The following is a 13,359-nucleotide window of genomic DNA, read 5'->3' on the forward strand; positions in this document are numbered from 1 at the left end:
GACAGTGTAGGGACAGTTTACTACCTAGAGGCAATATCTGCCTGATCTGACGGCAAACTGAACTACTGAGCTTTGTTTGCTACATATCGACTGCCCTTCCTACCTGAAACCATAAGACAAAGGTGAATTTAAAATTGCATTGTGATGTTATGATGAAAAACGTCTGTCTGATGAGGGTGATGAAGGTGACATGGTCTCGTTAAGACAAGTGAAGTCACTACATGAAAATAAACTCCAGCCAGTCTTTAACTCCCTGCAAAGACAGGAAGTACATCTACCGTATATACACAGATTTTTTTTTCGTGTGTGTCATGTTCGGATGCTGCACAGTGACTCAGCTTCTCTGGTCAGGACAGCAGGTGTGAGCCAATAAGAAGCAGACAGGAGTTGCCTGCAGCAAAGGGTGTACGTGTGTGTTGATCTACAGATGGAGGCAGAACGAAGGCAGAAACTGACGAGTCATTGCAGCGCTGCTACAATCTCGCTGTGCAAAAACAAGGGCTTGGCTTTTCTCCCCTGCACAAATCTCAGGACACTGTTTGATGCCTGAACTGATGTAGTAGTATTTTTACGTTCCAGTCAGTCTGTTCTGTTTAGGCTTGTTAAATGTTATTTTCCTATCCAAACATTAGTATTTGCATTTTGTTCTGTCAGTGACTGCAGAGGGGGATGTTTGACTAGAATTTGTATAAAAATTGAATAATAAAATGGGAAATCCAGGAAATGTTTCCTCATTTCTTACGCAAATAAAGTTTGATGCCATGTTAATCCATTCACTGAAAGGCTGAAGAAAAAATAAATAAATAAAATCACTTTACTTCTCATTTTCTCCTGCTTTTCTTTTTTAAAGATTATATTGTTATTGGTGACACCACCTGTTATTTTTTTACTGCTTTTTGGTTGAGTTTCCAGGTCTATTATTGTCCGGAGGGGATTCGTATTGAGAGGTTGTTTTTTGAGACAAAATTCTCCCCTGTGCTTTAAACAAAGAAGATAATGACATTTTTTCTTAAAAACATCCACTGAGCATGTCAAATTACTGCATTAGTTGGCCTCATCAAACTAAAAAGAAAATGGTATTCAGGATTGTTTTACTTGGACGGCAATCTGACACGTCCCAATTCATCATGCCCAAAATGATTAGAGGTAAGCTGAAACAGGTCTGTGTTCATACAATCTGTTTCTGAGACAGTTCTGATTGTCAAGTCAAGCATTAACAGCACCCTAAAGGCACAGATATCAGTCAGAAAAAAAGCCAGTTAAGAATCTTCGCAAGCCCGAACATATCGTAGGTTTTCCGTCAGTATGTGTGTGCGTTTAACTCGGAAACAACACAGACCTACAGTTCTCCAACGCAATAAAGCAGCTTTATTTGCCTCCATGTTTTTCCAAAATGAATGCAAAGCTTAGCTAGTGTACAGAGACACACACACACACACACACACACACCCCCACCAGGGCGTCAGGGCAGACACACACATTCCTGTCCCACTTCAACTCCCAGGCAACATCCTCACCCCTTTCTCACTAAATTTAGTCTTGGCTCCTTCTAATTTCGTTTTGCCACATGCCAACCTTCCTGTCGAGGAATCTACCTCGCTTCGATTCTCATCTCTCCTACTTCACACCACGCCACTTCTCCTCGTACGCTGACTCATCATCGCTTTAAGGTTTTTCCTAACCTACTTAGAGATTTAATTAAATACCAAGGTTAGAAAATGTTTTACCTGAAGAATTTTTACTCATCTTATTACCATCTTTACATGCTTTGTGAAACTGAATTAAATTAATAAATAAAACGCTTTTATGCTCAGTGGACATTTTTTAAAAAAGGTTTAGATTTTAATTATTATTACCTAGTATCTAACAATGAATTAATAGCATGCTTTTCAACATTAAATGCAGTAACTACAGTATAAATCTATTTTATATCTAATGAATGGTGTGAGTTTAGATGGTTGTGTTGAAAGAGCTAAAGTAGACTAAGTAGAGAAAAGGTAGAACCAAACTAGGGTTTCACAGGGGTTCTAGTAACACTGTACTCACTACAGCTACTCAAAACACGGAGCCCGCGTCTACCTCGACTTCCGAACGACCTTCGCACTGTGGCTGCAAGCAATGAACAGAGAAGTGAGGTGAGACCAACAAGAAAAATGAAACAATACATAATGTGAAGTGAGGTGTGAGACCAGTTAAATTTTTGACATTTGAGAAACAAAGCCAACTTAAAAGTAAAATAAAAAGAATTTAAAAAAAAAAAAAAAGAACTTGCAGTTAAAAAATAAAAAATGTGGTAATGCAGTTCAGAGTGAAATACAAAACAGTGCGTTTAAAATACATGTACAGGATGTGAACAGATATTAAAGTACAATTAACTCTTGATTTGTGCACCCATCAACATGCATGGTCTACATGCGAGTACAAAGCCATGCAACTTTAAACAGAATATAAGCTTTTCAGTACTGGAACTGTTTTGGAAAAATTACATTACTGGGATATAATTGTACTCGTCAGACATCTATGGTCTACAATTTATATTGAAAGAATAGTTTTGCACTTTGGCTGATGCGCTTATTTTGCTTTCTTGCTGAGTTAGATGAGAAAACCGATCATGTCTGTATGCTAAAAATGAAGCTCGACCACAGGGATAGATCGCTTTGTTCTAGTTCCACTTAATTAGCATTAAAACTGGAAACAGCTAGCTTGGTTCTTTTCAAAGGCGAAAACATCTTTTACAGTTCAGTTTTTGTACAGATTAAACAAACTAGATCCACCATTCACTAAACTCCTCACCTTGAACATGCAGCTATAGCCTCAGTCTTTAATCAAGATTTCCTAGATGTAGCCATCAAGAGCATATTTTAGGCTCTAGGTCCTGTTTTAAAACAAATTACCTAGAAACACAGTACACAGCATTTAACCAATTCACAGAACTACAGCTGATAAAAATCTACCAGTGATAGTTGTCATTTCAGCTAAAAGAAAAAGGAAATCGTCGACAGTTAAAGACGAAGCCTGGTTTTGTCATTTTAGATGGTAAATCTGCCACGGTTGTTAAGTAAATTGCATATGTGCTGCAAGAGAACAGAAAAACAGGCATAGCAACATTAACTACCCTGCTTCACGTTTAGCATACATACATACAAACATGAACCTTCTCAAACTGTTGGCAAGAGAAAAAATAAGCACATTTCCCCAATATGTCAAATTGTTCATTTATGAACACTTAGACCAACTTAGAAGTGCACTTGTCAAGAGTTAACTGAACATAAAGGCATTGTGCTCCGTTTGAGCCTGAATAACACAAAATAAGATGGAGTTGAGAAACTGATGGAGTTTTAGTAACTGCCTTCCCCTGGCCAAGCAGAGCAAGGCTTGTTCAAGCTGCACACTGATAAATATAGCCTTAAGTCTTTTCTGTCTTTCCCTTCACCTAATCCCTCATTCATTCCTTACAGGCAGGTTGTGTCACCATGACTACCAATGATCTGATCTCCCAGTATTGAAGGCGGTCTGCAGAATTACTCTGGTCTTCTGTTTTGGAGGTAAAGCTCATAACGTCCTTCAAGGTTTCTTAAATATTCCTAAACACACTGATTATTTGTGTTTTGTAATCTGCTGATTAACTGCACTTAAACACAAGAACAACCTGAATAATCCTCAAGCGAATTCCAGTTGTACATGATCCGTTAATAGCTCATGTTAACAGAATAATCTTAAAGTTTCTTCATATGAGAAACTTCTAAAAATAAGTGTATGTTCAACAAACTTTAAATGACAAATGGTGCATGAATTTACATTTCAAAATGAGAATATTGAAGTGGCACTGACACAAGAGTTGCCCTTGTGCACAAACTGCCATGAGATTTGTTTGCTCAAAAAGCAGGATTTGATTATTCCTGCGTCAACAGATGCAGTCCTGCCAGTGAAGAATGAACTCATTCAGGTTGAAGGAGGGGGTGAGTCTGAATGAGGGAGGCTGTGTTCGAGAGCCCAGACTCAGTGGTTCTGAACCATGGCTGAATAACTCCCAAAAAGCTGTTCGCCTCAGTGTACTCAGGATCTTTTTAGCCCTGGTCTTCTGGTTTAGATTCTCAGTGTTGCTCTGAGGTTACTTAGCACCTTGGTTAAATGGATAGGTAACACCAAATCACTTGATGTGTCCCAAATCCACTGTACAATAGTGTATGAACTATATTAGTTTTTGTTGTGTACCGTTTGTTCAGTAACTATACAAGATAACCCACTATTTTTTTTCACCTCCTCAGTTTCCTTTGTGCATTAGCCAACAACAATACACACTCAAATAGTACATATAGTAGAGTTTACATAAGTACACTTTATTTTGTCAGTTTCCCAGTATCAACACACCACAGAGTCAAACCCTGATTACAATAAGTATGTGGTGTGATTCGAGTCTCAGCTACTGAACATACAAGGTGTTTGTCGTCAGCACCAAACCTAAAAATGCATTCAAAGTGTGAGAGCAAAAGTAAAACATTTAATGTTGGTGTTATAGTAGCTATTTATGTCCACTCTGCCATATCCCGAGTTTCCAATTCCATACAACATACTAGTTTACTAATCCATATACTAACATAAAATGATGTATGTGCACTGGTGGACATTACCTCCATTAACTTCCACATAACAAAGAGAGCAACAAACTTATACTGTTGTTTTTCTAGATATGTTGTAGCTGTCTTTGCATCATAAAGTAGCACCTGTTCTGTTTGTGCATTGCACTGTGTGACACAAGTGTACACCAATGTTAAAAAGAAAATTGTTTTTAGTATGCGTACTGACTACTTTGACTACTTAATGTTGTCACTTTTCCAGTACATACTCAAAACCTTCTCAGAATTAGTATGTGGTACAGAAGTCGGACACAGCTCTGGTCTTGTCAAGACAAGTGGACGAAAGTACAAACGAGACAACATCTTTATGGAAATGGCCTAAAGCCCAGAATCCTCAGAAAGGCAGCCTTGTGTCCCACCATGCTGTTTCCCAGGTTTAGACATTGACCTACTCAAGCTCGGCTGCAGCAGTGCCACATGTTTAGCAGAAAACTTCAAAATGATGTGACAAATCCACAGCTTTCCCTCCCTCCAGCTCAGCTTGGATTTAAGAGTTTAAAATGCCGTAAAGGAGCTTACAGATGTGCTTTGTTCACTCATGTGTGCATAAAGACACACACACCTGTATATCTGATTAAAGGTGATAGCTACTCTTCTTTCTGTTCCTAAAACATTTGAATGAATGCATGAGTCTCTGCAGGATTGAAGGGGATGTTTGATGCCCCCGGGGCCATTGGAGGCAGACAGTGAAGACAATTAGGGCTTGAGAGAGCTTGTCAACATTTCTTTTCTCTTGGTAGACAAAACTACAGCTTGTCAAGTTCCTCTGCTGTCTCTTTAATGAAGCCTGTAAAAGCAGACAGGATTAAAACAAGATGTTGTGACTGACATTATCGTAGCTGAGAGGTAAAATTATCAAATCATTTTTATGTTTATTCTACTTTATCTAGGACAAGAGAGGGAGGAGGGGTGGCGTCTGCCCACATATCATACAATAATGCTTTTTGTCTTGCTCATAGTTTCCATGAAGCCTATTCACTGTCAACCTTAAATTTGCATTGGCTAAAGATTTGCTTATTGGTTCATGAAATCCTGTTCACGCCCATTTTACTTGCGAGGGAATCCAATATTTCCTTCAGTCTCTATTTAGACAATAGAAATATTTTAAAACCTTTTGTTCTTTTCTATAGAGGTATATCCCAGGATCCAGCCACCTGTGGAACGCAGCTGCAGAGACGACAGCAGAACTAAATACTGAAGTTGAGGGAATCGGGAGGAAGACAATGAAAGAGGAAGTCGGCTTTACCGACACAAAACTAGTATGGCCTTCCTTGGAAGCTAAAAGCAAATGGGCCGAAGATGCGTTTGATACTCGCATTTCCTGTGCAGTAATTACCTTATTATTAGCTTCCATCAGCTCACATAACAACAGATAATCGGGCTGACCGGCATGCCTCACAACAGCATGAGCACAGTTCCTTCTAATGCCTCAACACGCTGTTGTGAAATGCCTTTAACCTTGGAGAAATTCAAGATCCAATTCCCTGCACGTCTGTACACTGTAAAAGTCCTCCTGTAACGAACACATTTATTCACTCTACAGGGGAAAAATAAATGTTTCTGGTTCCTTACCCCGAGACCCACCTGATCTCACAAGCCTGTCTAACCGCTCCATGGAGGGGGAGGGCACCCTGGACCTGGGGCTGCCCGGTAGGGAACACTCTGAGCCGGCATCAAAAGAGTCCTCATGGTTCAGCATCAGCAGCTCTCGGACACACTTGTGGCAGACGCTGTGCTGGCAGGGCAGGATCAGCGGGTGGGTGAAAAGCTCTTTGCAGATCGGGCAGATCAGCTCCCTCTCGATGTTCTTGATAGGGACCTGGAGATGGAGACATGCTTACTGCACAGACACTAGGGGTTTTTTTTGTATGAGACACCAACACAACTGCTATCTTCCTTTGAAAAAGGTAGAATGAGGGAAAGAACAGAAGGTTAACACGAAGATGAAAATGACAACTTCAGTGTGTGTATGCGAGAATACAGCTTTCTTTGATTGTTAGAACAACAACCTATTATTAGGATATTTTAAATGCAGCTAAAATAGACCTATTGTCTTCACTTCAGGCTGTGAAAACACTTTTTGCTTTGTCATTGACAGGGAAACATTGAGCCTGTTGGGTGAGTAAATTCAGCTTCAACTTCACTTTGAAGGAACACAGATAGTGACAACAACAGCCATCCACAGTGTCTTTACCATGTTTCTCATACATTACATAAGACAGGATTAAGCCCGGCTAAATATAGACAAACTGTAAAACACACGATTCCAGCAGCTCACGTTTTAACATTTAAAAAGATGAGCAGAAAACAACCGTTCAAGCTGCAGACCGAAACTTTTCCTCCCACATTTAACGACTGATTAGTTAATGTCTTTCAGGTGGTGATAACAAAAGAAGGCTGGCCTCTCTGTGCTTCAACAAACAGTCATTTAAAAAGGGGACAAACGCCTCCACGCGTGTTAAAAGACAAAACCCAGAAGCACAGAGGAAGTTTACACAGCTCCGTTCCCAAGCCGGTTCAAAGCGTGAAACTGTGTCATATAAAAATCTAACAATTACTCGAAACAGTTCAGAGCAGACACAAACTAGCAGCAGGTAACAACTTTGCAAGGTAACTGTGGTTAACTTTTTTTTTTTTACAGAGCCTGGTCTCTTTACAAGCAGCGCGGAGGGAAGCTACAGGCTGTTAAACAATGACGAGTCCAAGACTTTATTGTTTAAATCATCTTCTCCCACTTACCGCAGTTGTGCTGCTACGCCGCATCTCTGCAGACATGATGATGAGGGAGAAAAAGTGTAACCTGTGCGCGTGAGAGAGTTAAAAAAAACACCTTAACCTCTTGGTTCGGCCTAACGACGAGTTTCTCCGAGGCGAGCGGAGGATGCCGACAGCGGACGGCTGCGGGAATTTAAATAGAGTGACGCTGCTGAGAGAGAGAGAGAGACAGAGCTGCGGTGAATCAGCAGCCAATTCACTGCTGCAGCGGGCGGACCGACACAGGGGGGGGTGGAGAGACACAGGAGGGGGGGGGGGGGGGGGGGGGGGAGGAGGGGGGAGGAGAGGGGAGGGGTCGAATCTCCATAGGAACGATCACTGCCGTCGTGTGCGCCACATAAACTTGAGTTAAGTCATTAATCCAGCTAGTTGTATTTATCAGTCGCAGGGGGAAAGTCTGCACCGTTTTACATGCAGTTAAATGTGCAATTACAGTGATGCATTGATCAAATAGCTCAACTTCATTCTACTTTATTGTGTAATTTGGGGGTAAATATTTAGTAAATAGAAAACACATCTGAGGGGTATGGGAATGTATTCATTTTGCAGGTATTTTGTTATAAACCAATGTATTGGACAAATAAAAAAATTGACCTGATGGTGGCGCTAGAGGAAACATTAGGGGATCAGCAAAGTTATTACCATTCATTCATTCATTCTGTGTGGTGGACAAATCAACGCTGCCATCCATAGTGCCGCACTCCTAGCCTGGGTAAAAACTACAATACTGTAAACATCATAAGCACCTGTTACACACAGAATAAAACACGAGTGCACTGAAACAAAAAACTGTTGCAAATAAAGTGAGGAGACGAGGGAGCTGTAATGAAAAACTGAGCTGTAATGAAAAACTGTAATTGCACTTGTGGCAGCAAAAATAAAATGTTAAGTGTGTTTTATAATGCGGAGACTGAAGTGCAAGACGTTGGCAGTTTGACTGACCTAAAGTCCATTTGTTATTCTGGTCTGCTGATAACAGTTGTGACTGAAGAGTCTGTAAGTACCTATAAAAAAAAGTTCCACACACACAATCTTGCTTAATATTTATATAAAAATAGGCTAACTAGATTTTCTGGTCTCTGGTCTGACAGTAAGCTACTGTGTCCGACTCTAACATAGGTTTCTGTACTTTATAAAAGGGGCCAATGAAAGCCATAATTTCTGTTCACTTTATAGTCTCCACAAATGTCAGAGTCCGTTCCATTATTTCAAGAAATTTATTATCTGCTAATCACTTGCTGCGGTGGCTACTGGTAAGGTCTGCAGTTCATCTCATAGTCCATCGGGGCCCCCGAGCAGGTCAAGTCAACAATGTTTTCATTCAAGAACCAAATGGACCATGAAACATCTTTTGTGAGTTTTGGGAGGGAACTGCAATTTATTAAGGAAATAAAGTGCAGCATAGACAGCTGTGTGCAGCAGCAGCACAGAATGAAGTGGATGAAGTATTTGAATTAATCAAGGCCTATTGGCCAAAATGTGCACAGTCACTGAGGGCACTGCAGGCATCTATTCACTTTCCCAACAGCATTTGTTGGCAGCAAACAATACAGGCAGTTTCAGCAACACAGGTCCCATCCATTTCTAGATTTCTATATCTATTCTTCTATATCTGCCACAGCTGTTCAACAGTAAAATAATTCCCTTGAATATTCTGTGGCTGCAGCCTGTAGACACCTATAGTTCCCATGGGAGTCTAAGATGTTACATTTCCACCACTGCCTGTATGTGCATTTTCTGGGGATACAACAAAACCTTACAAACAAGAACTTATTGTTCATTTGACAAATCAAACTTTAATACTTAACAAATCCGTTGAATATATATTTTACTGTTTCATGCAGCTATTAGAAATTTAGTGACACATATTCACATTTTATACTATCAACACAAACATACTTAAGGGTAAATTATGTCTGTACAGTCTCTTGCTGTGCTGTTAGTGTAACCTACAGACAGAAACCCAACAATGAAAAGCTCACAATAGGACCGCTGGTATACGTTGTGTTTATATATGTGCATATCAATTTATCTTATTCTCTGTGATGATTCTGACACTACAGAGTAAACCTTGTTGCCTATTGTCCGAGACAGGCCTAATTAAATTTTAAAATATCACTGAATTCAGCAACTGTAGCCGGCTAGTGAGTCAGTCGTGTGTATAATCTGATCTTTTTTTCATCAGACACATGAAACACAGACACTCACACACACACACACACACACACACACACACACACACACACACACACACAGCTCATGCATGCATGGATGAATGTCAGAGATGAGCATGGGGAGGTGCATTTCAACACATTCTGTCAGTATGAAATGGGTGAAAAGGGTAAAGACCCCCTCCCTATGCAGACACATATACACACCTCAGTAACCCGGTTCCCTGTCTCACCGTACAGCTGCTGCCAAGTGTCCCACATATTGACAAGAGTCTGTGATCTGCCTGCAGCACTATCTAACTACCAACACACTCAGCAACTGAAGCCTCTAATTAAACTCTTTATGTTCACGTTTTTTTTTTTCCTCCTAAGAATAGAAGAGAAGCCTTTGCCTTAAAGCCACAAAGCACTGACACAGAATAGAACAGAGAATGTGCGGAGCTATCTATAGGTTAAGCTATTCAATTTTTTATTAATCTATTCTTCCAATATCAGAACAGAGTTATGGTTATATATCAGTACTTAATAATATAATGTAAAATAATATAACAGGCTAAATTATAAGATTACACCAGAATAGAATAGAATGTGTGGAGAAAAAAAAAGTCTATCACTACTCAATACAACGTCTACTCAAAGTCTACGATATATGGAGGGATATAATTACTTCATATTACAACATGATATAATGTAATATATAAATGGTTTATGGAATTGAAATGAACTGAATAGGTTTTATATTGATATGATTACAATAGCAGAGGCAGACATTTGAAATCGTGTTACAGAAATAGAATAGAAAAGGTGTGGACCGAACCACAGGCAATTCAGATCATCTATTAATTCTGATCATGTCACAATATCAGAATAGAGGATAGATAGTAATATTATATGCTGTAAAAGGCCACATTATATCATATAAAATGTTGGTCTTAATAGAATAGAATAGAATAGAATAGAATAGAATAGGCAGAGGTCTGGGTTAGTCAGCATCCCTGTCCGTCCTCTGCCAGCCCTGCAGGCCGGCCCGGCGCTGCTGCTGTCGGGGCACGTTGACGGACAGACCGCTGCTGTCAGAAGAACCGTAAATCATCCGGGTGACACTCACCTCGCCCCGCTCGATCCGCTCCACGATGCTGGCGAACTCCGTCATGTCCTCAGAGTCCGACATGGTTACAGATGATGATGATGATGATGATGATGATGATGGATATACAATAAGCTATACAGATCGGTGAAGGAGCACGGAAATATGAAAATGTAGCAAGACACTGAAGCAGCAGCTGCGGATCAAAAAGCTTCACAGAAAGAGGTGAGATGACATGAAAAGAGCAGAGCCGCTATTCTGAGCGCATCCTCATCACCATCCTTTTCTCCTCCCTCCCTCTCTGTGCGAGGCTTATGTTGGTCCGTATAGAGTCTACAGTACATGCGCCGGCAGCCAGAAGCCAATTTTATTTTAGTTTGCCTGATCTTGGAGGGAAAACCCCGCCCTCGTCTCCTCAGAACCTACTGTACCATCTCCCTCCTTCTCTCTCCACATCATCCCTCAACGGCGACGTCTCGACTCACAGAGCCCTTTGTATACAACTGATCTGTCATTTATCAACCCGCAGAGCATCACTCCCGTTTATCCATCAGTCACTAGAAATAATCAGAATAATCTCAGTCTGGAGATTAAAGGGGCGGGGCAGGGCGGGGGGGGGGGGGGGGTCTTAAATCTATTAGTGCAGCATTCAGTCAAGTTGGGCATTTACGCATGGCTGGCAGCGCGCTCACGTGTGCATATGTTGCTTTACATGGGCTGGTTTCTGCTCACTGCGACCCAAATACTGCGGCTCTGTCATCTCACAGCGGTTTGTCTTCTGTTGTCTGGGGGGGGGGGGGGGGGGGGGGGGGGGTTTCTGCCCAACGTCAGTGTGACAGATTCAAACAGCCCTGTGTCATGCACGAGCCGGAATGTGAGGCGACTGTGTGAGGCCGGATTAAGTTCGTGTTTTTAATTTTTTTTGGCAATGCCACTTGTTCCGCGTCACCAGATGGCCTCATGGCTTCATGCAGATATATTCCACCCCATTGAGCATGTGGTGGTAGTGGTGATGGCGGGGGGGCAAGCTGGCAGACTGCCCCAACAGAGAAGACGGTGCTAATAATTTGTCTACCAACCAGCGCAGTGAGATGATCACTGTTCACTGACTGCAGCGGAACAACATGGTTTCATTTTTGGAAAAGCTGCATCTCTGTGGTGAAGCTCTCATCTCTAAATTTTAGCCCTCCATTTTAAACTGTCCTTACTTCACATGCATGGTCTTTTTTTTTTTTTTTTTTGGCTGACTTCTCATTTTGCCAATTTAACAAAGTAAAGCTGCCAGAACCAAACCTAGAATAAAAATGAAACAGGCTCCTGTAAAGATGTACAAATCTCTAGTGAAAATCATTCAAAATAATGTTATGGAACAGGTCATTTCACTATTCACACACACAATAAATACCAGTCAAATAAAAGAAATAAAACTAAAATACTGTCTATTCACATGTCAAGAATTTTTTTCCATCTGGGTTTCATTGACAATCTGCATATAACTATAAATCAGTGAAAATATAAAACTGAGTTTTCTTTCAAATGTTCTACAGACTTGGTGTCCACTGGTTTTCTCAGCTGGTTCTGGCTGTTATAAATAAACCTTCTTAGTGTATTCACTGATCAATAAACAGATCAAGGATTAAACATTGAACATTGTTGTTACTTTGAAACTGTCTGTCTATCAGTTCCTCTAATTAAGAGTTTAAACAAAAAAAAAAAAACACTTCTAACACAATCTATCAAGTCTTTAAATGTTAAGGTATAAATGGATGGTACAGCTGAACGGCCCATTGTACTGTCCACGCTTCATGATGAATTAAAGAGCTATAACCATAAAGCAAAGTCATACTGGGGAGTCTTTCCCACAACCTGGCAACCTGAAACTTTTCCTTCTGGCTGATCTATAAATATAAGTAAATTAACCATTTATAAAGGCATTGGTTACAACTTACATACCGTGTATAAAAGATGCCTCATTAGAGAGCTGCACCACTTTGGCTCACTGGTAACTGCAGCATGTGAAGTGGCTACAACCAGCGTTTCATGTCCATTTCAATCGACTCTTGGGGGCAAAGATGAGCCAAGTGCTCATGTGTATTATCTGTGGAGATGACACTTGACTGCCCCATAAAAAAGCCACATTACTGAGTCACAGTGCCCTCCACCTGACTGAATAATCAATCAAGTGTATTGATTAGTATGTTTTACTAAGTAGAATTCATTCAAGTTAAATAACTACATGGAATGCAGGTCACCCAAGGGCCTGTCGATCATTAAAAGTTAGTTATTCATGTCACATGGTGCCAACTGGTAAACACATTTGTATTTGTATACTTGTGTGGTAGCAACAATTTCCATTCAAGAAACATGAAACCAGCACAGAATGGAAACATCCAGGCCTGTGTCCTCTTGTGCTTGACAAATAAATACTGTAACTTGGCAATAATCTTAGCTTCAGTTTTTTTTTTTTTACTGCAAGAATGAAAGAAAATCTGAGTCATCAAAGTTGACCAAACCAGATTTAGACAAAGTTTTACTGCCAGTCAGCCTCTCCTAGCTGGTGGTAATATAAGGTTACGTGTCTCATAGAGAAGTCACAGGTGTAAGTTGTCTGTGGAACTTGGGACCAAACCACACCCAAACTACAGCTGTGGCTGGTTGTCAAGGAAACATCTCCAGACAGTTTCCGCCT

At 40.6% G+C, this 13,359-nt stretch overlaps 1 protein-coding gene across 9 annotated transcripts in view; it reads right to left on the minus strand.

Moving 5' to 3' along the window:
• trim36 (tripartite motif containing 36) overlaps positions 1-11,195 on the minus strand; it is a 30,775-nt gene extending 19,580 nt beyond the window's left edge. The window contains exons 1-3 of one of the 9 annotated variants that reach the window (XM_056376839.1): positions 10,692-11,195; positions 6,222-6,456; positions 2,038-2,109 (exon numbers count right to left, since the gene is read on the minus strand). In XM_056376839.1, the coding sequence (XP_056232814.1) occupies positions 2,038-2,109; positions 6,222-6,456; positions 10,692-10,754 (370 nt within the window). In that variant the 5' untranslated portion in view covers positions 10,755-11,195. Of the gene's footprint in view, positions 1-2,037; positions 2,110-6,209; positions 6,457-7,376; positions 7,582-10,691 lie in introns of those variants that run through there. The other 8 variants (XM_056376832.1, XM_056376831.1, XM_056376835.1 and 5 more) reach the window with 8 other exon arrangements.
• Positions 11,196-13,359: the final 2,164 nt, after the last annotated feature.

The sequence above is a fragment of the Seriola aureovittata genome, chromosome 5, assembly GCF_021018895.1.
Source record: "Seriola aureovittata isolate HTS-2021-v1 ecotype China chromosome 5, ASM2101889v1, whole genome shotgun sequence".
Classification (NCBI taxonomy): Eukaryota; Metazoa; Chordata; class Actinopteri; order Carangiformes; family Carangidae; genus Seriola; species Seriola aureovittata.